This window comes from Narcine bancroftii, chromosome 1, assembly GCF_036971445.1.
Source record: "Narcine bancroftii isolate sNarBan1 chromosome 1, sNarBan1.hap1, whole genome shotgun sequence".
In the NCBI taxonomy this organism is placed as follows: domain Eukaryota; kingdom Metazoa; phylum Chordata; class Chondrichthyes; order Torpediniformes; family Narcinidae; genus Narcine; species Narcine bancroftii.
In genome coordinates this window covers 401535281-401560810 of record NC_091469.1, presented here as the reverse complement: position 1 = coordinate 401560810, position 25530 = coordinate 401535281, and the positions used below count along the sequence as shown (strand labels likewise).

The 25530-nt window shown below is 42.4% G+C and overlaps 1 protein-coding gene across 10 annotated transcripts in view; it reads left to right on the top strand.

Moving 5' to 3' along the window:
• crppa (CDP-L-ribitol pyrophosphorylase A) overlaps positions 1 to 25530 on the top strand; it is a 326889-nt gene that overhangs the window by 182138 nt on the left and 119221 nt on the right. The window contains exon 10 of one of the 10 annotated variants that reach the window (XM_069913766.1): positions 5642 to 5709. The exons of the other annotated variants lie outside the window; for them this stretch is intronic. Coding sequence (XP_069769867.1) covers positions 5642 to 5689 — 48 coding nt within the window. The 3' untranslated portion in view covers positions 5690 to 5709. Of the gene's footprint in view, positions 1 to 5641; positions 5710 to 25530 lie in introns of those variants that run through there. 10 annotated transcript variants of the gene reach the window in all.

Here is a 25530-nt window from a genome sequence, read left to right as displayed (position 1 = left end):
ACCAGCCTGAAGGGGACCCCAAAATTGGGAAAAAAATAGGGACCCCAGAAAGTAAAGTACGAGGCTTGCGCAGTTTTGATGCACTCTCTGCAAGAAAAAAATGTTTCTTGTGCTGCAGATGGTGCACCTGCTATGATAGGTTAAAAATCAAGATATTTAAAATTAATGAAGGAAGAAAATCCTAACACAATTGTTGTGCATTGTATTATCCACCGAGAAAACTAAGTTAGCCAAGAAAGTTTCCCCTGTTCTACACGAGATACTGCTTTCTGTGATCAAGTGTATCAATGCCATCAAAGCTAATACAAAATGTGAACGTCTGTTTAAGCAGTTTTGTGTCGATTAAAAATGCAGAACATGTGAGATTATTGCTTCACACTGAAGTAAGATGGTTGTCAAAGGGAAACTGCTTCAAAAGGTTTACTGAACTGTTTGATCTCCTCAGCGAATTTTTGAAGGACGAACCTGATGACAGCAGATGGCAAAGCTTAATATCCCTCATTGCACTCCTGAGACTTGCTGCCTAGACTCTGTGGGGTAGCCAAGTGAGTGGTGGCATCTTCTGGGTAATCAAGAGGACACCCTCCTTCCCTCCTTTCGCTGATAGACCCTGACACCTCCAGAGGATTCAGCAGTGAATCCTTGCATCCCAGGCTCACCCCCTAGATGCCATTCACTTACTTGGGTGCCCTTATGTTTCCCCTTATGTGAGTTACTTGACGGACATTTTTGAGAAACTAAGTACATTGAACAAGCAACTCCAAGTAGCAAATATGACACTCGTTGATGCAAAAACAAAGATATTTGGATTCATGACACGTCTAGAATTATGCCAAAGGAATATTTCTGCAAGAAATTTCAGTCAATTCTTTTGGTTGAATAAGTGTGAGGTAACTAATGTTGCCACAAACATCATTGTTGACCATTTGAAAATGTTGGTTACTGACTTCAATGATAGATTTTGTGATTAAAGGCAATGGATTTTCTCTCTTGGTTAACTCGGCCATTGCTGGTGGACTTATTTGAAGTTCTAGTGCAATACCAAGAGGAGTGATCTGAGTTGCAACATGATGAAAGTGTGAAAACTCTGTTCAAAGTGAAAGGAACCATGATGTGGCTGTCTAACGAGATCGAAAAGAAATGCCTAAACTCAACTACTTTAGCAAGGGAACTATTGATACATTTTCCATCATCATATTTAGTAGAATGTGGCTTCAATGCTGTTAGTGATTTGCTACAAGCTTAGAGAAACCAACTGGAAATTACAAAACATGAAGATTTAAGGTTAAAACTTAACAAAATTAGTTTCTCGAATCAAAAAAAATCTGTGGCTAGTGTCAGGGGCAAAGTTCCCACTGACGTGATGACAGTTGTTGAATGTGTGTTTGAGATGGTTGACATATTGAAGTTGTAGTTGAATATGAAATATGTGTTCCAGTGTATTCCCATTTTTAACTTCATTGAAATACACTTGCAGTAAATTATTTAATTAAAAGTTCTTTAGAATATATAACTTTTTTTCCGCTAATGGTGGGGCTGTTCTTGAAAAATTAAAGTGGGGCCGAGGGAACAAAAGGTTGAGAACCATTGAACGAGATGTTAATATTCCTCATTGCACTCCTGAGACTTGCTGTCTTGACTCCGCGGGGTAGCCAAGTGAGTGGTGGCATCTTCTGGGTAATCAAGTGGACGGCTTCCTTCCCTCCTTTCGCTGATAGAGCCATGATGGTTCAGCAGTGAATTCTTGCATCCTGGGCTCACCCCCTAGATGCCATTCACTCACTTTGGTGCCCGGGTGGAATTGTTTCTCCTCATCTAGAACCACTGACTACCCTTTTCAACAGCTTTGGAAACATCTTTAACTGCTTGTCGGTGCATCTTTCCTTGCACACCAAACTCCCGGAGTAGCCATGATGTCGATATGGTTACATATCCTCTGCAGCCTACTTCCACCAGTTAGACCCTTGCTTCCAGCCACTTTGCTGAACATCAGCTGCAAGATCAGCATACCTGAGTTTTTTGCGCTCATAGGCTTCCTCCACTGCATCCTTCCAGGGCACTATAAGCACGATTATATAAGTGAAATGGAGTAAGGCCAACCACAGCACAAGGTCTGGTCTGAGGTTGGTTTGCATGATTTCATTTGAGGAGCAGAGCCTCTGGCCCAAATCTGCTACTATTTTCCAATCATGTGCCCCGCCCAGCTGCCCAGAGTCTGATCTTGATGTGGCAATTCTGGCTTGACCCTTATCTTCCTGGACAAATGCTGATAATGACCAGTGGGATGAAGGGGGAGGGAGAGCATTAACACTGATCCACCAATTTTCCAGCACTGCTTCATCACACTGTAGCACCTGATTGTGATGCCATGTGTATCGGCCTTGCATGAGGCTGGTCTTGCAGCCCACCAAAATATGCTTTAGTGTTGCTGAAATTAGGCAGAGGGAGCATGTGGGGTCCTCTCCATACCACTGACTGAGATTCATGGCAGACGGCCAGACATTGTATGCACCCCTGATGGTGAACCTCACTCTGAATGTCTCCATCTCCCACAGCTCTTTCCAGGGCTCTTCCTTTTTTCCACCCCCTCCTCCTCCTCCTGCTGATGTATCACCTCCATCACAAGCCTGTGCCTCTGGGACAGAGTAGCCTCATTCCACGCTGGTGTACTTGCCCCAAGACCATGACCATTCCTCCCTTGCTGCACTTCTCCCACGACGTCCCTATACTTGAGTGCCACCTTTGGTTAGTTGCTTCTGATGGAATCCATTTCCTCCCAGTATCCAGGATGGCGCCACCCTGAGCTACAAATGGATCACTTGCCTCTGTTAACATCATTTCTAGTCTTACTTTGGTGCACATACACTCCTCTGAAAGACTGGAAATGGGTAGATCTAGGACCCTTTTGCTGAAGAGCCCTATGCTGCTGAGGCATATGGGAAGATCAAGCTACTTCCTTACATATGAGTTGATCAGTTTCTCCACCTTTTCCATGCTTGAGACTGGAATTTCATACAGGGTTAGTGGCCACATGAGGTGTGAAAATAGCCCAAATTGCATACCCCAGAGCTTCAACTTGCCGGGTAGGGTGATTCCGTCAATGCTCTTAAGGATACTGACAGCATCCTTCCTGAGCTGATGTACCTGCTCTGTATCTTTGAGGGATGCGTTATACCATTGACCTAAGCTTTTCACTGGTTTCTCGAAGACTGTTGGAATTGTCTCATTGCCCAAGAAGAAGCGTTGATCTACCACCTACCCCTTAACGATGGAGATGCTTCTGGACTTGCTCAGCTTGATCTTCATCCAATCCTGTTTGGTGTACAGTGCAGCCTTGGTTGTTGTGAGATCGTCTATATATGCTCTGATAGGTGGCAGTCTCAAGCCAGATCTTATGTGCTGCCCTCCAATCACCCATTGAGATGCCCTAATGATCACCTCATGGCCATGGAGAAGGCTAGCGGGGAGATGGTACAACTTGCCATGATTCCCACCTCCAGATGTTGCCACTCTGTGGTGTAGTCTGCTATTGTCAAACATATCTGCACTTCCTGGAAGTAGGCCTTAACGAGGCTTGTGTGGGCCACTGGGACCCTGAAGAGGTTGAAATCCATCCAAAGGAGATTATGAGGGACTGAGCTGAAGGCATTGGCAAGGTCCAGGAACACCACATGAAGATCTGTTCCCTCCTTCTTAGTGACCTGAATCTGATGCCAGATAATGCAAATATGTTCCAGACAGTCAGATAAGCCTGAAATCCCTGCTTTCTGGATTGATGTATCAATCAGATGGTTTCTTTACAAATATCTTGACAGCCACCAAACTAAAGAAGAATTTGCCCTCAACATTCAGGAGACTGATCTAGAGGATTTAGCTGATTTCTGATTAACCCTTTTCCTTGGGGATTTAGATTCCTCCCACTCTCTGCCGGGATTTTTGGGATCTCCTGGTTACACCATACCACCTGCCTGAGCTTCCAGAGTAACTGCAGGACATTTGGTGCATTTTTTTTAGAGCCTATATGACACTCCACTGGGACCTGGGTCTGATGCAGACCTTGTTCTATGCACAATTTTCACCACCTCACTCCGTCAAGGGGGGGCTGATATCAAGTTGACGTTCTGGTGGATGCATTGGTGGTATGTCAGGTGAAATGATGATCTCTTTGTGGCGTCCGTTGTCTGTGTGGTGCTATCCCAGGTGTTTTTCCAATTCTTCCCTTGACAGTGAGAGATTTCCACTCGTCTAAGACCCTTCACAAACTTGAAGAGATCTTTATAGAAGGTTGTTCTTGTCCGTTCCTTCTTCTTGTGCTTCCTTACCAAGTTCTCAGCTCTCATCAGTGTCACAAGCCTGCTCTGGATATCTGCTTGCAACAGATTTATGCCTTCCTTCTCCTCCTCTGTGGCCTTCCTCCATTGTTTCTTCAGCTGCCTCATCACTCTGACTAGATGATCTATCTCCTTCTGCCTCCTGGACTTAGTGGGGATCGTCGGTGTAGTCTTCTTCTTCTCTTATCCTCCAAAACATTCCACCCCATCGCTATAGATTAATTCCCCCATTCTTTCAACTTCTTCATAGTTTTGCCTCTGAGCATCTCAAAGATGTTGTAGAAGTCAGCATTGACCTCCCCCGACATTGCCTTCTTTCAGGATTTTGGCCACTTGATCAACAGCTTTCGCCCCAGATCTTCTTTTCCATTGCCGTTTGAAATGGGCTGGATTTAGGTTGTTCTCCTATGCCTTGCTCCTCCTCCACTGGGACAGGGGTATTGATGTCATGCAGGCTTTGGGTTTTGTCCTGCTGCTGAACTTCAGTCGATAGACTCATCCTGCCTCTCAAAAAGTAGCTGTCGATGTGAGGTCCCTTTTCCCCCTTCTTCAGCCATGCTTTCAGGCCTCTAGTGGAAGTAACCTTTGCCCAGCCACATATGGAACACTGGAGCTTGTGTCCTGCTGCAGCTGTTTCAGCCTCAGGTATGCTGATCATCCAACTCATTTTCTGTTCCATTCCTGTGTCAGATACCGGGTTATTTGCTGATGAGTCATCTTCTGCCTTGGGCATTTTCTTCTTACAAATTTTTGTAGTCAAGAGTGGGTTGGACCCATGCCAGCTGTCTTTCCATGCTGTCACAAGGTCTTTCCCTAGTTTTATTAGCATAGCATACAAATTTGGGCAAAAAGCAGAATAAATGGAATTGTTATTTGTATGTTTGAGAGCATTAATATGATACTGAATTTCCAACATCTGGCTTAAACTGTTTAATACTCTTATAAAAGGGAGCTCATCAAATCTTAGTCATTGGCATTCGATTTATTTTGTAACAGCGCATGAGGAGGGAAAGTATAATCTGTGTTTTAAGTATGGGATCCTGGAGATGTAATATGATCCATCCAAATGTAACACTTCAATCGACATTAAAATGAATGGTGCTGATTTCCTTTCCTCCAATATCAAGCATAAATGGCAAAATATTATTCTAAGCGTATGTTTGTTTTCTTTAAAAGTTTCCATTAAATTTAGTGTCATGTGAAGTGGAAACATTAAAGCCTGCATTTTGTTGCTGTAAAGGAGACAAAACTGTTGTCTGCTTTGAAATGGAATCTCCCTCGTCATATTCTACAAATACATTTTCATTTAGGCTCTCCCAATGGTTGGATCTTTAGAACATCAAGCAGAAATTGGATGAGGAATTGGAGGATAATTAAGGTACAAGGTTCCCTTTATTGTTACATAATATTATATTGAAAATATATTTTAACTTTTGTCTGCTATAATGCAGAGTCACCATGAGCATTGTCCAGCACCCCTGTCATTTGGAGAAAGAGAAGCAAAAGTGTCTCTTCAGAGACTCGAGCACCCTTGACTTCATCTCAGTCTCTGCAGCCAGACTCCTGTTCGAGGTCCAGATCAGTTTTCCAACTCGATTAGGAAGCTTTAAGCGTCTGAAGTCCTTTGGGTGCCCTTCTTGAATACCATCTCCAACACCTAGTCCTCATGCACCAGTCTCCAGCAGCCCGTAAGTCATCTGCGGTTTGTGTGCTCCCTCAGCCATTTTTCCCCTCACTGGACTGTGATCACTGTCCTTTGTCCTCTGCTTCACCTTCTCAACGGGGGATATTCTCCTCCTTTCTGATACCCTGTATTGGTTTGCTGTTTTCCAAGTCTGCAACCCCTCACGGCCAAGTACAGGCACTGTCATTTTCGGCACAGACTTCACGGCAGGATTTTATTAACAAACACTGTTGGCTCCTTTAACAGGCCGTTTAAAGCTTGTACTGAGCCACCAGCGTCGGGACTGGGTGCTTGAATCCTTTGGAGCAGCACTGTGCCTCTGCTCTCTGCTCTCCTGAGTCTGTACCAGTAGCAGTGCTACCTTTACACCAGCTCTGGCAGCACAGCCATTTTGTTTTTAACTTGTATAATATGCGAGTAGATGAAATCTTCAGAAACATGGATAGAGAACCAAGTAGTGGAAAAAGGATATTAAAAAGGCAAGACTACAGTTTACTAGAGGATGCTATTATCTTCATAGTGAAAGTAATCATAGAATTTTTGCCATAATTGGTTTGCAAAACAAGGGTTATTACCCAATTAAAAATATGTATTTGCCAATTTTAAAATACCAAGCATTAAAAGATCAGGGAGAAACAAGAAATAGGTTTGAGAGAATAGAAAACTGAGACTGTCAATGAACCAAATGTCATCTTCCTGTACTGCATTTTCTATGGTTTAATGTTCAATATCTGCATAAATGAAGTCTGATACTGAAGCTCTTAACAAATCTCTGACTTCTGTGGTTTGGATCATAAATGATGCATCCATCATGCTTATATTTAATTAGTGCGGTTAAACTTACAGTTGAATTTTGATATTACTTTTTTCATTGTCTTTATGAAAATTTCATCTAAACATTTTCATAATTGATCTGTAAACACGAAGGAGAGGTAAATTTTTCAGACTTGGCATTTGCCCCAGTGAATTTTGTAAGCATGTATTTTAATTTCCTCTTGTAGACTGTAAAATTATAATTATATGCTACATATTACCATTGCATTCCTGAGAGATTAGTTCCTCAAGGAACAGATGTTTTTAATGGCAAGACCTGTGAACATTCAGTTCACAATGTTAATGAATTATGGTTTAGGAAAAATAAAACTGATCTGTATTTTATCGTTCAGCATGAACAAAAATGGTTCCATTAACTCTGTGATAAGGGCAGATATTTTATGAGCAAATGATATGGATACGTTGGGGAAAATGCCTTGAATTCTTGAATGATTGAAATGTGCATAACAGAACAAAGTATCTACATTTCAGGATACAATCTCTAATCCAGGTTTCTCTATTGTGTATAAAGATTATATCAATTTTATGAAATAATTTTCTTGTAGTCGCCTTCCAATGTATTTTCCATCCTCTGTTCTAATCTGTTATCACACTTTCACTTGGTTCTTTTTTCTCATATCCAAATTGAAAGCTATTTTCGAGAACCCATGCTGTAAACCGACTGAGTAATAATAAATATTTCTGTTCTTTTGACCAAGCACCAGGTAATTTCATCAATGAAGCTGTGGCTGTTCCTTCAGCCGTCCACAGAAAGACGTTAAATTCAACTTGCTGCATTATGAGATTTTCAATGACATTTTCTTTTTCTCTTCAAGTCAATTTTGCCCATATGGTGCACATTGTATAAATAATTGGCAAAATGAAAAAGCTCCAACAAATTCAAAAGTAAACATGTCTTCTACAAATTGTGCAAGAAGAAAATTAGATTTAAAAAAATGCAGAAATCTATTGAGAATGATCAAAAGGAGAAGGGGCAGAGAGATTAATCATAATGGAAAATTATTTTTCCAGTAATACAACAAAAGGAATATGGGCTACTTGATTTGAAAAGAGGACTCAGATAGGACATCATAGTGATGGAAGACAAGATGGTATTTTACACACACACACACACACATACACACACACACACACACACACACACACACACACACACACACACACACACACACACACACACACACACACACACACACACTCACTCACTCTCCTCATTTATGTGTAAAATTTTGGATAAATGAGGATATCCTAAACAATCAGATATCTGTAGCGACAGCTACACTGCTCCTGCAATAACACACACAACCAGATGGGTTGAGCTCAGTGAGCAGACTGGTTTATTGCAGGCTGCTGGGCTGCACTTATACACCCAGCCTGGACCTGGCTGAGAACCGCACTGGAGGGCGCTGACGTCACCTGGGCGTCACGTGGTCCCCCAGCATGGGCTTCTGAGCCCCGTGCTGGGAGGAAGGGAAAACCCCCGATGGCGCCATTTTGACCGGCTGCCCCACCGCGTGGCTTACAAGCGGGACTGGTTTGACTGCCTAGTGGTGAGCCACAACATAGCACCCCCCCCCCCCAGAACCGGCTACGACCACGGGCTCAGTGGGATCGAGGTGCAGTGGTGTCAGCCTGTTCACGGTAAACAGCTCCCGCCTGCTGGCAATGTCCAGCGTGAACGTAGAGCCGGAACACTGCACAACCCTGTACAGCCCTTGTACGGTCGCTGCAGGTGCTGCGGTCGGGGCCTGCTGAACAAAAACGTACTTCGCGGAAAGCAGTTCACCGGGAACGTGAGACTGGGCGGTGGTGGGGGTTCGAATGAGTCCAAGCGTGCCCTGAGGTGAGGAAGTAGTTCGTGCGGTGACCTCCGGGGATTGTGAGGTGCATTGACGACTCGCCAGGTAGTGCCAGCAGCGCACTGTAGACCAGCTCAGCTGATGATGCCTGCAGATCTTCCTTGGGAGTGGAGCGGATGCCCAGGAGCACTCAAGGCAGTTTGTCTGCCCAGTTGGGACCGGTGAGTGCCGACTTAAGGTGGTGGTGCAAACGTTCGACCAGTCCATTGGCCTGCGGGTGGTAGGCCGTGGTGCGGTGTAGCTGGATCCCCAACCTGTTGGCGAGCTGGTCGAAGTTTAGACCGGGCGTCAGCGCACAGACGGCTGGTCATGAGAGTGCATCGGCAACCACATTGTCCTTCCCCGCCTTGTGCCGAATGTTGGTGGTAAATTGCGACATGAAGGAGAGGTGACGCTGCTGACGGGCCAACCAGGGATCCTTTGCCATTGCGAGCACCTGGGTGAAGGGTATGTGGTCGGTGAAGATGGTAAAAGTCCTCCCCTCCAAAAAATAGTGGAAATGCCACACCGCCAGGTACATGCCCAGTAACTTGCAGTCGAAGGCACTATGCTTGCGTTCTGGCATGTGGAGCAGGCGGTTGAAGAATGCCAGCGGCTTCAAATGTCCATTTACCTGCTGCTCCAGGACGGCACCGACGGCTGTGGCAGAGGCATCGACGGAAAGTGCCATATGCAGGTCGGTGTACGGGTGGGCGAGCATGGTGACCTTTGCGAGGGTGTCCTTGGTGGCCTTGAACGCGGTGCAGACTTGTGGGTTCTAAGTGAGCGTTTTGTGCTTGGCTGTGATGAGGGCGAACAGTGGCTGCATGATGCGCGCAGCTCCCGGGTTGAAGCGGTTGTAAAAGTTGACCATACCCACGAACTCCTGCAGCCCCTTGAGGCTGTCTGGGTGTGGGAACTCCCTGATAGAGGCGACCTTTGCAGCGGTGGGCGTGGCTCCCTCGGCCATCATGGTATGGTTCAGGAATTGCATGGACTCTTTCCCGAACTGGCACTTAGCCGGGTTGATGGTAAGGCCAAAATCGGCCAGCCGGGAGAAAAGGGCGCATAGGTGGGCCTTGTGTTGCACCCGGTCCTTGCTGGCGATGAGGATGTCATCTAAATAAATAAAGACGAAATCCAAGTCATTGCCCTCAGATCCCATGAGGTGCTGGAAGGTCTGAGCGGCATTCTTGAGCCCGAATGGCATGCGTAGGAATTCAAACAAGCCAATGTGGGTGATGATGCCCTTCTTGGGTATGTCCTCAGGTGCACCAGGAGAAAACCCTCACACCATGCAGGTTGGCCACAAAGTCTTGATGTGAGAGATGGGGTAACGGTCAGGAACTGTTGCCCCATTGAGCCGTCGATAGTCTCCGCAGGGATGCCAGCCGCCGGAGGCTTTTGGGACCAGGTGGAGCACTGAGGCCCATGGGCTGTTAGACCGCTGAATGATCCCCAATTCCAACAGGTGTGAAAAGTCCTCCTTCACCAAATGGAGCTTGTGGCCAGTTGCAGTTGCTCCGAGTGGGAGGCGTTGAGTCGAACGGCCTGGAAGGTACGGGCGTCCACCAGGTGCCTACCTCGAATGTCCACCAGAAGCCCGTGTGCAAGGAGGAAGTCTGCACCCAGGATGGCGGTCAGGAGGGATGAGACGGTGAACCTCCACGTGAAATTTAGTTTGCCGATCTCGAAGTGGATTGTCTTATCTCTGTACGTGCAGATTTCTGTTGCGTTGGCCACATGGAGGGGAGGTCCACGAGGTTGGTTCCTGGACTCGACGGCTGTGGCCGGGATGACGCTGATCTGGGCTCCAGTGTCAACGAGGAACCACCGGCCGCTGACTGAGTCCTGCTGGTAGAGGAGGCTTTGTCCTTGGCCAGCCGCCGCAGCCATTAACAGCGCCCGGCCTGGTCATTTCCCTGGCCTCCGAGCCTTGGCTTCCCAGCGCCGGTGGTAGAAGCAGAGGCCTAGAGCCGATGCTGTGGCCTTGGTTATGCTCTTGGGGGCCCCTGCAGGGGCTGGATGCTCTACCGCAGCGCTAGGGGCGGGCTTGGCATGGTCGTGCCCGTGCCTCATGACCTGCTGTACCGCTGAGCCCTCTGGGAATTGTGCGAGCCATAGCTCTTGGGTCTTCTGGGCAACCTTCCTCGGGTCGGTGAAGCTCTCCTGGACCAGCAGTGGCCGGATGTCCCTGGGCATGTGGTCGAGGAAAATGCTCTCAAAGAGTGGGCAGTTGGTGTGTTCACCCATGAGCGCGAGCATCTCGTCCATCAGCTCCATGGGGACCTGTCGCCTTGGGCATCGAGGTGCAGCGTCCGAGCATCATGCTGATGCCTGGATTGTCCGAGGGATCCGGAAAGCATTCGCTTGATGGTCTCGAATTTGTCTTCGGCGGGTGGGTGCTGAACGAGGTGCAGCACGGGTCTGACGGTGGCCTCGTCCCGGGCAGTGACCACATGGTAGAATTTGGTCGTGTCAGATGAAATCTGGTGGAGATGAAACTGAGCCTCCACGTGGCTGAACCAGGTTTCTGGTTCCTGAACCCAGAATTCAGGCAGTTTCACGGCTATAGCGCTGATCCCAGGCTCACTCATGATGGGTTCAAAGACGTTTGAATCAGTTGGGGTCACCAATTGTTGCGGCAGCTACACTGCTCCTGCAATAACACACACAACCAGACAGGTTGAATTCAGTGAGCAGACTGGTTTATTGCAGGCTGCAGGGCTGCACTTATACTCCCAGCCCGGACCTGTCTGAGAACCGCGCTGGAGGGCGCTGACGTCACCCGGGCATCACGTGGTCCCCCAGCGTGGGCTTCTGAGACCCGTGCTGGGAGGAAGGGAAAACCCCGATGGCGCCATTTTGGCTGGCTGCCCCGCCGCATGGCTTTCAAGCGGGGCAGGTTTGCCTGCCTAGTGGTGAGCTGCCACATATCTTCAATTATTCAACATTTGTTTGGAGCCAAACTGACATCACAGGTTGAAAAAAAATTTGGAATTTTGGATAAAACCTCTTAGTAGAATTTTGAGTTTTTAAGTGTTGGATTTATCTTATTTTATTAAGGTTTTTTTGATGAGAATTAAACATTATTTCATGCTTAAAAAGCCTTCCCTTGTTTGTTGTTGTTTAAACACTGTTATAAGTGATTTGCTGTTGTTGGGGGCTGTTTTTAAAAAATAACCAGTTATCCAAAAGTATTATTTATCTGAAATAGGCTGGTCCTAACCATTTTGGATAATCCCAGTTGTGCTGTAATTGTTTTTCTTTCCACTGATGCTGGCTGGCCCTGCTTAATTTTAAGAATTATTTTCTGTTGTTATTTTTCGTGCATCTTGATAATTGCATTTAGTTTTGGTCATCAAGAAACTTAAGAGATGGTGTAGAAAACAGGGTGAATCCTCAGTTTTAGATGGGTAGAGTAATGCAGATAGACCTGAACTTTAAGAGAGCAGAGAACTGCAAGAGGAACTCAGCAGGTCAGATAGTATCCATGGGTGGAAATAGTCCACCAACATTTCGATGTGAAGCTTTTATTAAACTACACCTTTTGTGTTTCTCAGACTGGAATTTTAAGCCTGGATTGTCAGTGTAGGAAAGGCAAACCTAGCACTTTAGATCTGATCTGAGGTCTCCAGTAACTTGCAAGGCCAATGGGGACTTCCAAGAGAACTGCAGGTCTGGTATACCACTTGCTTCTCTTTGTCTGACAGCCTGGAAAGCTTCCCAGGCAGTGTGCAGGGGTGGCGATTCTAGGGCGTGCATCAACCACTACTCATTGAATGTGGGAGAATACAGAGGAGAGAAGCTGTCCTATAAACTGCTGCCACCTGTATGGTAACTTTAAAGAATGTTGTCCAAAATTGTGCTGATAAAAGCTGCAAAATCTGTTGCATGTCGGCAAAAAGGCTGGCAGATTCCAGCCCTTGCAGTTTGCTTGGCTACTGAACACCACAAATTTGCTTAAGTTTCTCAGCACTTAAGATGGGCCTTTTGTTCATGGATTGTGCATCTGGAAGGACTCAAGAGACCCACAAAGTTAGCTATTCACTGACAGGGCTTTACAGACAACCCACTGATCCCTCACCAACAGGAGTGTACAAATATCTCAGCTGTCCTGTTCATCATGGAGGCCTCTCCAGAAATGACCAGCAGTAGTCTGATGAGGATGACCAGGAGCTAATAACTGGTTTGGAAACTCCACCATGCCTCAAAAGGAAAGAAACAACCCCTTTAACACTTGAAAGCTGAGATCCAACAGCAAGTTAAGAACAGATGAAGTTGTCAAGGCTGTTTAAGGCCTAAACATTCACAGATGCTAGGGCGAGCACCTATCCAAGATTGAGAGACAAGAAGCAATACTTCAAAGGATTCCACAATTATGACTGACTTCCATCTGCAGAGTACTCTCCAAACCAGTCTCGCCAACCTCTCTGGCAGAAAAATAAGTTAAAAATACCTGATGACAATTGAGAAGCAACAACATAAACTATGAAGTTCTAAAATTCGCCAGAGAATGATATACTTTTTAGGAGATTTGACATATCTTCAGATACTCTATAAACTTTCTCAAATGCACTGTGGAATATATACTAACAAGATGCATCACAACCTGGTTTGGGAATTTGACTGCCAGGGATGAAGAAGGCTGCAGAAAATAGTAAACAGAACCAGATCCATTGCAGAGTCTGACCTTGCATCCATTGTAGAAGCTGATGTAAGATGCTGCCTCAAGGATTCAGTCAATGTTGTAAAGGAATTCCACCACCCTTGCCATATCCTCTTCTCACTGCTTCCTTTGGAGAGAGGGTCCAGGAGCCTGAAAACCAGCACCTCCAGGTTCAAGAACTAGTTCTTTCCAACAGTTGGCAGACTCTTGAATCTCCCCTTTTGTGCACTAATCATGGTCTGTCCACATCATTGCAAGTCACTTTTGTGCATGAGGATTACTGCATGAGGATTACTACATAGTACGTTTTCCCATATCCGAAATTCAGTTAACAAATAGTTCAATTATCCAAACTTTGTTTTCAGTGGCGACATGACGTTGCAAGATGAACTTATGTTTCACCTGACATCCTCATGTGGGGCTCATGTGCTGTTAGCACCAGTTTGGTAATGACAGAGCTCAGAGCCAGCCAGGGAGATGGATGCTAAATGGCTGGATGCTGGCTCGGAGAAGCAGGCTGAAATCCCGAGCCATCAGTGAGTGACTGGAGGAAGTCAGTGGGACAGGCAGCACATTGGGAGATTGCCCTCATTTCAGGTAACTCCCTCCCCTATCTCTTTCCATTCCTTCTTTACCCTCCATTGTACTTGGTCTCTGCTGTCCCAACGTCATCAAGGAGAGCAGAAACAGGGACCTCAGGCTCCTGGGCAGGATTGACGATGGTGGTAGGGAAGTGTCGAAGATCGGTGACGGCTGTGAGGAGGTGTTGGGGATTGGCTGATCTTCCGTTTTCTTCTGTTAACCAATACAAGTATTCTGCTGTTGCTATTGGGGTGCTTAAAGCCATTGTTCAGTTATCTGGAAAAATCCAGTTAACTGAAAAACATCTGGTCCCAAGCTTTTTGGATATGGGGAATTGTGCTATAAAAATAAATAAAAAGGCATATATGTGTGTGTGTGTGTGTGTGTGTGTGTGTGTGTGTATAATATATATAAACACACACAGGTACGTGCCACTTAATATCCATAATACATTCTGTGAAATTGGGTTTTATGCAAAGTGAATGTTGTATGAACTCATATTACTGTATATATTTAGCAAAGCGAAATGGGATATTGAACTTGTGCTAAATTAAACTTTATTTTTTTTTCACTTTTTAAATTTTTATATAAAATTATTCAAGATTCAGTTTATTGTCATAGTAATAAAACAATGTCATATTACATGAAATTTCTTTTTGCCTGCTGCAAGGCAGACAGATTCGCCACCGGCAGGAATTGCCTAAGCACCTCTTACATTTCTTACAGTCATCCCTACAGTAGGAGAGAGAGAGAGAGAGAGAAGCAAAAGGTAGTCCCCAAGAGTCACTGAGTGTTCATAGGTTTGCCTCCAGCATTTCTGCAGCCTCCACAGCCACACAGAGTCCAATCCAAACCATTGGTAACCCGAGCTCTAGATCTAAATCTCCAACATGGTCAGGAACCCTTTGGTGGCATTGGCACCCCCTCGCATCCGGTTCTATTACCTGGTACCACTCCAGCCAGTTTGAGCCAGTCTCCAGCAGTCCGCAGTCTGGTGCAAGTACCCCGAGTGCAGTATCACACACAATTTAAGAAAGAGGATCAGAATCATCCTCATCTATGTTCTCAACTTCCTTCTTGTGTTCCACTGGAAGAATTTCAGGTTGAATAACCTCCATTGATGAACTATCAATCTGTAATTCCTGAACGGCCTGGCTGAGGCTCTTCCTGGGGAGGTGTTAGCTACTTCAGGAATATGGCCAGTGTTGTTTGCCTGGTTTGCGTTTTTTTCTTCATAAATGTCTTTATATGCGGCAAACACTGCATGAGCATTCCTCTCTATCAGTAAAAAAACATTCAGTGTTTGGGTCTATCTCTTCAATACTCTTCAGCAAGCTGTTGTGGCCTGCAAAGAATTTTGCCAACCCCTTAACAGTGAACCACTTCTGCACCTGTTCTTCTTCTCCTTCTACAGCTTCCTTTTCCCTTGCCTCTTCAGCTATTCACTCTTCTGCTCCATCAACTCTTCAATGTCTTCATCATCTATGTCTAGTTTCGGGATGTTGTTTACCATGCTGACAACAGCTCTGTTAATCCTTGCAACTGCATCATCTTTTCCTGATCACTTAAAGTCATGCACATTTTGCTTCAGTATTTTTTCCATATGCCATTGTTACGAGCCCAAAGGAACCCAAAACCCAGCAGCAATAGATACTCATGAAGACATATGATTACTTAAACAAAAGTTTTTAATTATCTTTAAACGAAAACAGAATCAAACTTTAACTTATCTCTATTTTTAACATTTAACTTAACACCCTTCTAATTCTAAGTGCATGTGTATGTAATGTATGTGTAAATTTAAGAACGTTCTTAGGTTCACAGTCCAATCTCACTTCTCTTTCTTCCAAGTTCTCTGGTTGCAGGAAATTCTTATACTGTGAACAGATTTTAACATGTATAAAGTTCACCAGACTTTGGTGCTCGAAAGGTAAATGGTTACCATTCAGGAAGGTTCTTGTAGGGATTGCAGAGAGAGATTTGTTGTTCCAGGATTTCCACAACTGAGGTACTACCATTAGTCACCCTAATATCTTGCTGATGAAACTTGCCCCATTAGGGTTCTCCAGATAATAACCTCTTTCTTTCAGGTTACCACAGAGTTCCTTTCTGTTCCACTTACTCCAAGAAAAACACTAGACAGCTCATTTTCTTCTCTTGCATGACACACAAGAGTAGGTCATCCTCCACTCTGGAGCTTCTGTTTCAGTTTCAGCAAGCTTATCCTGGCTGATACTGTTCAGTCTCCCTCTCTCTCTGAGACACTCAGACTCTCCAACTGCCAGAAAGCCCTTGCTTTCCCTCACTTTAAAAAAAAACACCTGACCTTCTCCAGCAAACAACAGAAGCCAGTCTTCTGGTTCATCTGTTGTTTTCAGGTCAACAAGAACCCTTTAGTGACCTTTGAGCACTTTTGTCAAAAGCTCCGCAAAGAGGTATCAATAGACATATTGTCTACTGCTTGTTCCTTTAAAGACAATAGTTAATTCATTCCACGTTAATTCAATTAGGCATTCTTCACAATTTCTGCAAAGTCTTCAGTATTTCAAATATGATCAGTTTTAAAGTGTGTATGTGTATGTAACCTCTACTTTTCCTAATTTATCTCCCAAAAATATTTCTATATATTCTGTCACACCATTCACTTTGTTGGGGAAGAGGTCACCAATGAAAAGAGGTACGTCCTGGAGCATTGCCTACAATTAGCAAAATCTTGAAAGCTCGGCCTTCTTCCAAGCAGTTCTTCTCTATTTCACTGGCTTAGCAAACGAGAAGGGCATCCTGAAACAGCATTTGTCATTCAGGATTTTTATTTTTCCTGTAATAAACTGATAAGTGTGTTTGTTAATGTTCTTGAAAGCCCTGGGGTTTTCACTCTGCCAAATAAGAAATGGCTTCAACTTGTAGCCAGCAACATTGCTTCCTAACAACACTCACCTTTGACTTTAAAAGCCTTAAATCCTAGCATTGACTTAATCTCCTTATGGATGAAGATCCTTTCAGGTATTCGCTTCCAGAATAAGGAGGTTTTGTTCATATTAAAAAAAATTTGATGGGGCAAATAGCCTCCCTCTACAATGAGGCTATCTAAGGTTTCAACAAGTTCTCTGCTGCCTTTGCATTAGCACTCGCAGACTCACCACTCACTTTCTCATTATGCGACGAAAAAGCTTGGTCTTTTTTTTGTTTTTGTCTTCGGGGATCGTCGTGATTGTCAAGTGCCACATACCTAAATCACGAACAATAGCATCCAATGTTTTTCTACCTTTGTTGTTTTTGTTTCACTTCCAAATTGATACTTCACCTGTACCTCTTGTTGTTGCTATTACGAGCACTGATCTTGCTGCATTTTGTAGCCATGATAGATAGAAAATACAGGAGAGTACCTACATACATAAGCCTTTATGTACAAAAGACATGAGATATACGTGCTTTATGCGGCATGTTGTTGCGTTTGTCCTCTCTGTCCTGTTCTCTGATCAGGATTTCTGAACTATTATAATCTTATGGGACCACGGATTACAAATGTATATCCCGTTTTATAAATGTGTGTGTGTGTGTGTGTGTGTGTGTGTGTGTGTGTAGAGATATATGTGTGTGTGTAGAGATATATGTGTGTGTGTGTGTGTATAGAGATATATATGTGTGTGTATATAGAGATATGTGTGTGTGTGTATATATATATATATATATAGATATATGTGTGTGTATATAGATATATGTGTGTGTGTATATATATATATAGAGAGAGGGAGAGATATGTGTGTGTATATAGATATATGTGTGTGTGTAGATATATATATAGAGAGAGAGATATGTGTGTGTATATAGATATATGTGTGTGTGTATATATAGATATATGTGTGTGTGTATATATAGATATATGTGTGTGTGTGTATGTATGTATAGAGATATATATGTGTGTGTATATAGAGATATGTGTGTGCGTATATATAGATATATGTGTGTGTATATAGATATATGTGTGTGTATATATATATATATATAGAGATATGTGTGTGTGTATATAGATATATGTGTGTGAGTGTATATAGATATATAGAGATGTGTGTGTGTATATAGATATATGTGTGTGTGTATATATAGATATATGTGTGTGTGTGTGTATATATAGATATATGTGTGTGTGTGTATATATATATATATATAGATATATGTGTGTGTATATAGATATATGTGTGTGCATGTGTGTATATATAGAGATATGTGTGTGTGTAGATATAAATATGTGTGTTTGCGCATGTGTGTGTGAGTATATGTGTGTAAGTGTGTCTGTATTTATTTCCTCTTTAATTCAATAAGTTTACTGTTATAGTTTTTTACTTTACAAGTACCCATTTGGCTGCAGCAAGTAAGAATTTTGGTGCCTATGTACATAGTGCAAAATGTATGACAATCATCTCAAATGGAAAATCTGAGTGGTGAACAAAGCAAAAGGTTCACTTCAGCAAAATCTAAGCCAATCCACGACTCTGTTTTTTGTACGATAGCTCATGCACTTTCCATACCTGGTCTTAGATAGAATTAAACTGTTACACTGATCAAAGTGTAATTACATTATCATGCACAACCTTACGTTCTGAAGAGTACTTCAGAACACTTATAATGGAAAATACATTGTACCAAAAGTGTGGCAATAAATACATCTGACAGTTAATGTTCTTGCACCTGTTTAGTGCTGGAGATCGTAAGACAAATTTCTTGCCCATTTTCCCTCGGTGGTAGTTTCCAGCATTCAGTAAGATTTATGTCAGGGAATCCAGGGATCAACATCTTTCATGGCAAGTGTGAAATCTTATTTTCAGGTATTTACAAAAGTCATTATTTCTGGTGTCTGCCAGCTCACTTTGGGCTTACTCATAAGGCGTTGTTCACAAGAAGCAAACCTGGAAGTACTGTGATCAGTACAGCTGCAGAAAAATAGAATAATCTCCCACCACTCTAGCATATGAATAATCCATATGAGGTGAATAATATCCTTGAAGGCATACAAAAGATGATATGAAATCTTTCTTTCAATTAAATTGGGACTACAAATATGAGGCATGTTTAAATTTGTAGAAGATAAAATTTGGAATTATATCACGACACAACCTGTCATGTTTTAGTGCAGACAATATATTTCCCTGTACAGCAGTAGGAGTAAAAAAAGACATGGAAAAGTACAACACAATTGTATATTGCCATGGGAAATACTAAGATTTGTCTCAGGATGAATGAATTAAAATTTGGAGAATGACACTGAGCAAATTGTTAGAGCTGTGGGCCTGATTGACTTCTTATTTGGTCTTCAAAGCAGTGGCTTATGGACTGTGTTGAATTTAATTTTCAAATTTTGATTGGTGGAAGGTTCCATTGCATTGGAAAATAGCTAATGGAACTCCTTTATTCAAGAAAGGAATACGATAAAGGGCAGGAAATGACAGGCCAGTTTGCTTAACATCATAAGTAGGAAAATGTTAGAAACAATGATTAAAAATCCAGTGTAATCAGCAAAATCATATTTGACCGATTTTAGAGGAAACCATTGAATTATATTGTACTTATATTTCCAAAAAGCCTTTATTAAATTGTTGCATAAAAGGTTGTTGGGAAAAAATTCTCACCACAAAGGAGGCATGGACAAAAAATGTTGGCTAACATGAAACAGAGTGGTATAAATGGGTGTGTTTTTTTCCAGTCACACAATGCATTACATTTTCTGCTATTATGGTCGATGGCTTTAGGTTTTTATAATTTATATAAAGGGTGGATAAGCCAGACTGGTATCGCTGGAGTTTACAAGAATGAGGATGGAACTTGATTGAAGTATCAAAGATACTAAAAGATCTTGACATAGTAGTTGTATTCTCCCACGGGACAATCAAACACTAGGGTCATTTTGTAAAAAATAACTTGTCACCTATTTAAAGGCAGTGATGAGGCAATTTTTTTGCTTTCAAAGTTGAAAGACTTGGAACTTTTGCTCACATTGGGTGTCTTTGAATATTGTTGGGGCAGAGGCAGATAATTTCTTGATAAACAATGGGTGAAAGGGAATGTGAATGTGGAGTTGGATTGTTGGTCGATCAGCCATGACCCTCGTCCTCCTACTTCCTTTGTTTGCATGCTTGTATCCTGACTAATTTTTAATCTCTTAATTTAACATTAATAAGATGATTTCTTTATCTTCACCACATTGTTGTTTGTAGGACCTGCAAGACAAACTTTGTCACCACAGCTCCTATGAATTCCACACAATAAAGGTACCTTTTCAATTGTGAAGTCTCAGAAGTGCTCTCAGATTGGGAAAGGTGCAAACATAATTGTCAGTCTTTTTTTAAAATCACAATTATTATTCACTGTTTTGTTCACCGTTGTCAAGATCATGATTGGTCATTACAAGTTTAGCCTGCATCTCTTAATTATTTACTCATTTGTGAAAGCTAATAGCAGAAACGATGATCCATTACAGAAAATCCTGGTTTATACATTGACCATTGAAATAATAATACAGATAAAATCCAGATTTAAGTGAATTGGCTGCACACTCCTACCATAAGATCCACTAATCAAATATTGAAATTACTGTTTCTGAATTCTCCTCACTTTATGAAAAGCATGAGATTAAAGTATGTTTTGCTTGTTTCTATGCACAGAGGATGGAATAATTAGCAAACCAATCAATTTGATCTTTCTCCTTTGATATGGAAAGCAAATAAATCACATCTCGCACAGAAGCACTTTCAAACTTAGCCTGTATGAGCAAGAGAAGAGTAAAGCATTGAAGAAGTTGCCCCATTGGAGTTGAGGAAATCGACACTCTGTCCACTGAGCTGTCAATCAAGTTACTGCCCTGAGATTTAAAAAAAATCCTTTGATATGAGAGCCAGAATCAAGAGCCACCTATCGTACAATTTGCCTTTGCACATTGAACAAACACCTGGAACTAAGTGTGTTGCAAAGAAACACTTGACCATTCCTAACTGGGAGACTGAATGCTTTCATACTTGCAAGGAGCCATCCCCAGGGTTAGGACTGTTCTATCTTCTACCAGTGACATCATAACACATTGAGCAATGATGGACCTGTACTAAATCCTGATCAGTGTATTATCATCTTATATTTGAACAAAATTAATCATGCCTAATTATAACATAATTAAACGTTAAGTACAGCAGAGTATGAGCCCTTCAGCCCCTGTTGTTGTGCCGACTGTATAAACTTTTATAAGGGATTGTGGGAAAATCCTAGCAATAGCGGACAATTTTTAAACAGTGTGGAAAAGTTTTTAGTGCCTTCGTGCACAATTTATATAGCAGGGAAAAGTTGGTAGCGCTATTGCATACAATTTATAAATACTGTGGGGAAAAAAACGATGGCGGACCTGTCCTCCCAGAATTCCATGTGGCAGAGAAAGGGCTGTATGCCCGGCTGCATGCACAGAGCATTCATGGAGGGTTTCTCTTCTGCACGGCATTTGAGGAAGTCAGGTCCACAATTGCTTTTTCCCACGGTCTTTATAAATCGTGCGCTATAGTGCTACCAATTTTCCAATGCTGTTTAAAAATTGTGTGCTATTGCTATTTATTTCCTCTCTCTCTGTCTCTCTGTCTCTCTCTGTCTCTCTCTCTCTCTCTCTCTCTCTCACTCTCTCTCTCTCCCCCCCCCCACCGCTGCGACTTTCCCACAACAGTGCTTATACCTTCATTTTAATCTTTTCTTCCTTTGCTTTCCTGCACTCACACAAAAGCTTGAGTCATTTCTATCCCAGAATGCATCTACCTGTTTCACACTTGCCTTATTGCAACACCAGCATCTGCAGACACTAGGGATTGTACGAGGGGTCAAGGCCGTCAATCCCCAGTGTGAGATGACATCATCTGATGTAGAGCTGATTTTGCTTTCACACTAGACACTATAAAGGCTGATTGGAGGTTAATTCCCGGGATCACTTGCAATGTGAAAGGGGTTAAAGAATGCTAATTAACATTGAACATTGAATCTCAATCGTTACCTTAAATAAATGTTCAAACTGCTGTTTTATCCTTGAGAGGAAATCCTGAGCTTTAGTAACAGAATCATTGCATTAATAAAAATTCAGCCTCAACACAGACAAAATCCAATTAGTGGATCTTATGGTAGGAGTGTGCAACTAATTTACTTAAATCTGGGTTTTATCTATATCACTAAGCCTGGGCTAATTTGTTTCTTTTTTAATTTCCTTGTTTTCTTCTGTTGCCTCACAATGTATAACTTGTTGAATATGGCAGAGGCAATGGTGAAGTGTTTTAATGTCCTCTTGGAAATTTTCATTCAAAGAATAAAAAGGTTTTAAAATAAATAGTAAAAAGTATTTTCAGAAAGAACTCGACATAAATCGGTTCATCGCAGTCAGAGAACTGCTTATCTTTTTCTTGTTCATATGTTCTCACTCTAGTATACGAGTCAGACCAGAACTGAGATAGAATCTGAAACAAAATAGAAATACAAGGACAAACAGCATCAATGGAAAGAGAAACCCTTCCTCAGACTATTCAAAATATTGTCAAAATTATTCAAAACATTTTTAAAATGTTTCCACAAGATTTTAATTTTGAGATATAGAATGGTAACAGGCCTTGCCGATCCATATACATTTATGACCTATTAACTTACCAATCCTTTACATCTTTGGAATGTGGGAGGAAACTTGAGCATCCAGAGGAAACCTAAGCGAACACAGGGAGAATGTACAAACTCCTCACAAACAGCAGTGGATTCAAACCTGGATTGCTAGCACTGAAATAGCAGTGTAGTAACCAGTACACAAACCTTGTTGCCCTTATCCATTAGCAACTGACTCTAAAATTGGTGGTATCCAGAACAGTAAGATCCAGATCTGTTGGGAATGTGGACCAAGGAGTGGAAAATCAAATTTAACTCTTCCAAATGTGAGGTTTTGTGCTTTGGTCAGTCAAACCATCTTAGAATTTGTGCAGTTAATGACAGGGCCTTGGAGAGTGTTGCAGAACATGGAGACTGATGGGTACAGGTGCATTGTTCCATGATAGTAGGCAATTCAGTTGGACATGGGAAGTGCAGAAGGCACGTGACATGCTTGCCTTCATTGGACAAAAGTTAGGACCTCATGATTCAGTTGTAAAAGTTAGTGAGAACACACTTGGAGTATTTTATGCAGTTCCGTTCATCCAGGCGGAGAAAATATATCAGTAAGAAAGGTTGAAGAGGAAATACACTGTTGTTGTTGGGACTGGAGGAGTTGACTGATAGGAAGAGGTTGGATAGAGAGGGCAAACTATATCTGAAAGAGTTGCCAGATGAACATGCGGGTACAATTACAACATTCAGAAGGCATTTAGACAGATATATAGATAGGAGGGGCCTAAAGGATATGGACCAAAGCAAGGCAACCAGAATGCTATCTTGGTTGGCATGAACAAGTTGGGCTGAAGGGCATGTCCTTGCTCTCTGAGAGATTGAAGTATAAAATGGAAAGTAATTATGTTTCATTTTGCCATGAAGTGAGTTGTGAGATTTGAAACACTGGATATTCATAATTCGTTTTTAACTGCTGCACTTGACCTCAAAAAAACATTTAACAAGCACGGGAGTCCCTTCCTCCTCTTTCATTGTAGCCCAGCTCATTTCTTCACCCCTTCATTTGGTATTGAAAGTAATTTTTAAATCTGCCATCCTGGTTGTGAATTCCTGGGCACAATGATTTGCTTTGGAAAATAAATTATTCTTATTTTGATTTTTTAAAAACTTTCAACGTGCACCCAATCTCTTTTGTTCTATCATATGCCTCAACAATTGTCAATACCTCTTGGACTTCTGTCTTACCTGCTGAAGGAGAATTGGCTGAAATTTGTCCTATTGTTCCACTGGTCCTCTGGGTAATATTTTAGTCTTTCTTTTCTTCATATTGTGGCTCTAGAGAGCATAGATTTCTATAGATCTGTATAGGTTTCTGGAGAGTGTTGATTTGTTTGGATTCTAGCAATAGAAAAGTTTGGATTTTGCTCTGTGGTGTGTCACAATTGAGACATGGTATGTTCACATGGAGTAATTTAACACCAGCAGAGCACAATAAAAAAAGATTAATGTGGAACATATACTTAGGAATTGTTTCAATAAAATGGGATAAACCAGACGTGAAGATCTCTACAATAAGTTTGTGCTATTTTATGGATTAAAGTAGTGCTTTTGCTGCCAGCAATGGTTTTCCTGTTTTTGAATAACTTGTACTGCAGTTCTTTGAAGGCTTTTAGTAAACTTTTGACACGAGGGCAGACGCACAAAATTCCATGACAACTAAAACATTTGGTTCTTTCATTCTCACCCTGCCTTTTCCTTGCATTTACTTTCTCACCAGTATTTCTGACTCCAGGCATGACCTTGTATCTGCTTGCTCAGATTGAACAAGAAAGTGGATAAAAACCACATTCTGCCAGATCATTAACTGATCTCTGACTTCATGTTCAATCTGGTTTCAGTTATTTCACTCACCTGTGGCATAACTCACTGCCACATTCATGAATTTAGCTTTCCTTTGGACATAAGACCAAAATTGCTGGAGAGACTCACCACGTTACAAAGATAAAGATACATCTTGAATGTTTTGTCCCCTTTATCAAAGTGTGAGCAAAATGCAGGGAAGGTCCTGAATAAAATAGTGGGGGGGGGGGGGAGGAGGAGCACAGGCACGTGGCTAGAGGTGCATATGGGTGGGAGGGATAGCTCTGAAGGGAGAGGGAAGAAGGTGGAGAGCTGGAGGAAAGGAGATGGATGGGGAAGAGAGGGAGACAGGGGAGTGGCCTCATAGAAACCAGAGAAGTTGACATTAATGCCATCTGGTTGGAGAGTGCAATATTAGGTGTTGCTCCTCCATTTAATGGGTGGCCCTGGTTTGGGAGTGCAAGAGACCATGGACAGGTATGTCAGCATAGGAGTTGGGTGTGGAATTGAAATGATTGCCTCTGGGAGATCAGAATCAGAAGTTATTGTAATGAACATATGTCAGGAAATTCATTGTTTTATGGCAGCATTACAGGTGCAAATTTGCTATAAATTACATTAAAAAAAAAAGAAAAGTGAAGTCGTGTCTATTCAGAAATGTGACGACAGAGGGGAAGGAGCTGTTTTTGTAGTGTTGGGCATTCGTATTCAGACTCCTATACTACCTCCTTGATGGTAGGAGTGAGAAGAGGGCATGGCCTGGGTACAAAGGATCCTTGAGGATAGAAGTTGCTTTGTTGAGACACACCTCTTGTAGATGTTTTTAATAGTTTTTAATAGAATGCAGCCATGATTGCACTGGCTGCACTCTCAACTCTTCTGTCTTATGCATTGGCATCTCAATACCAGACAGTGATGCAACCAGTCATAATGCTGCCCACAGTACATCTGTTAAAGTTTGAAAGAGTCTTTGGTGATGTATCAAAACTCCTCAAACTTCTCACAAAGTATCGCGATTGGCAAAACTTCTCACAAAGTATCTTTGTGGCAAGTCTCTTCCTAATTTCATCAACATGGAGACCACAGGATAGTTATTCAGTGTTATTGACACGCAGGAATTTCAATCTTTTC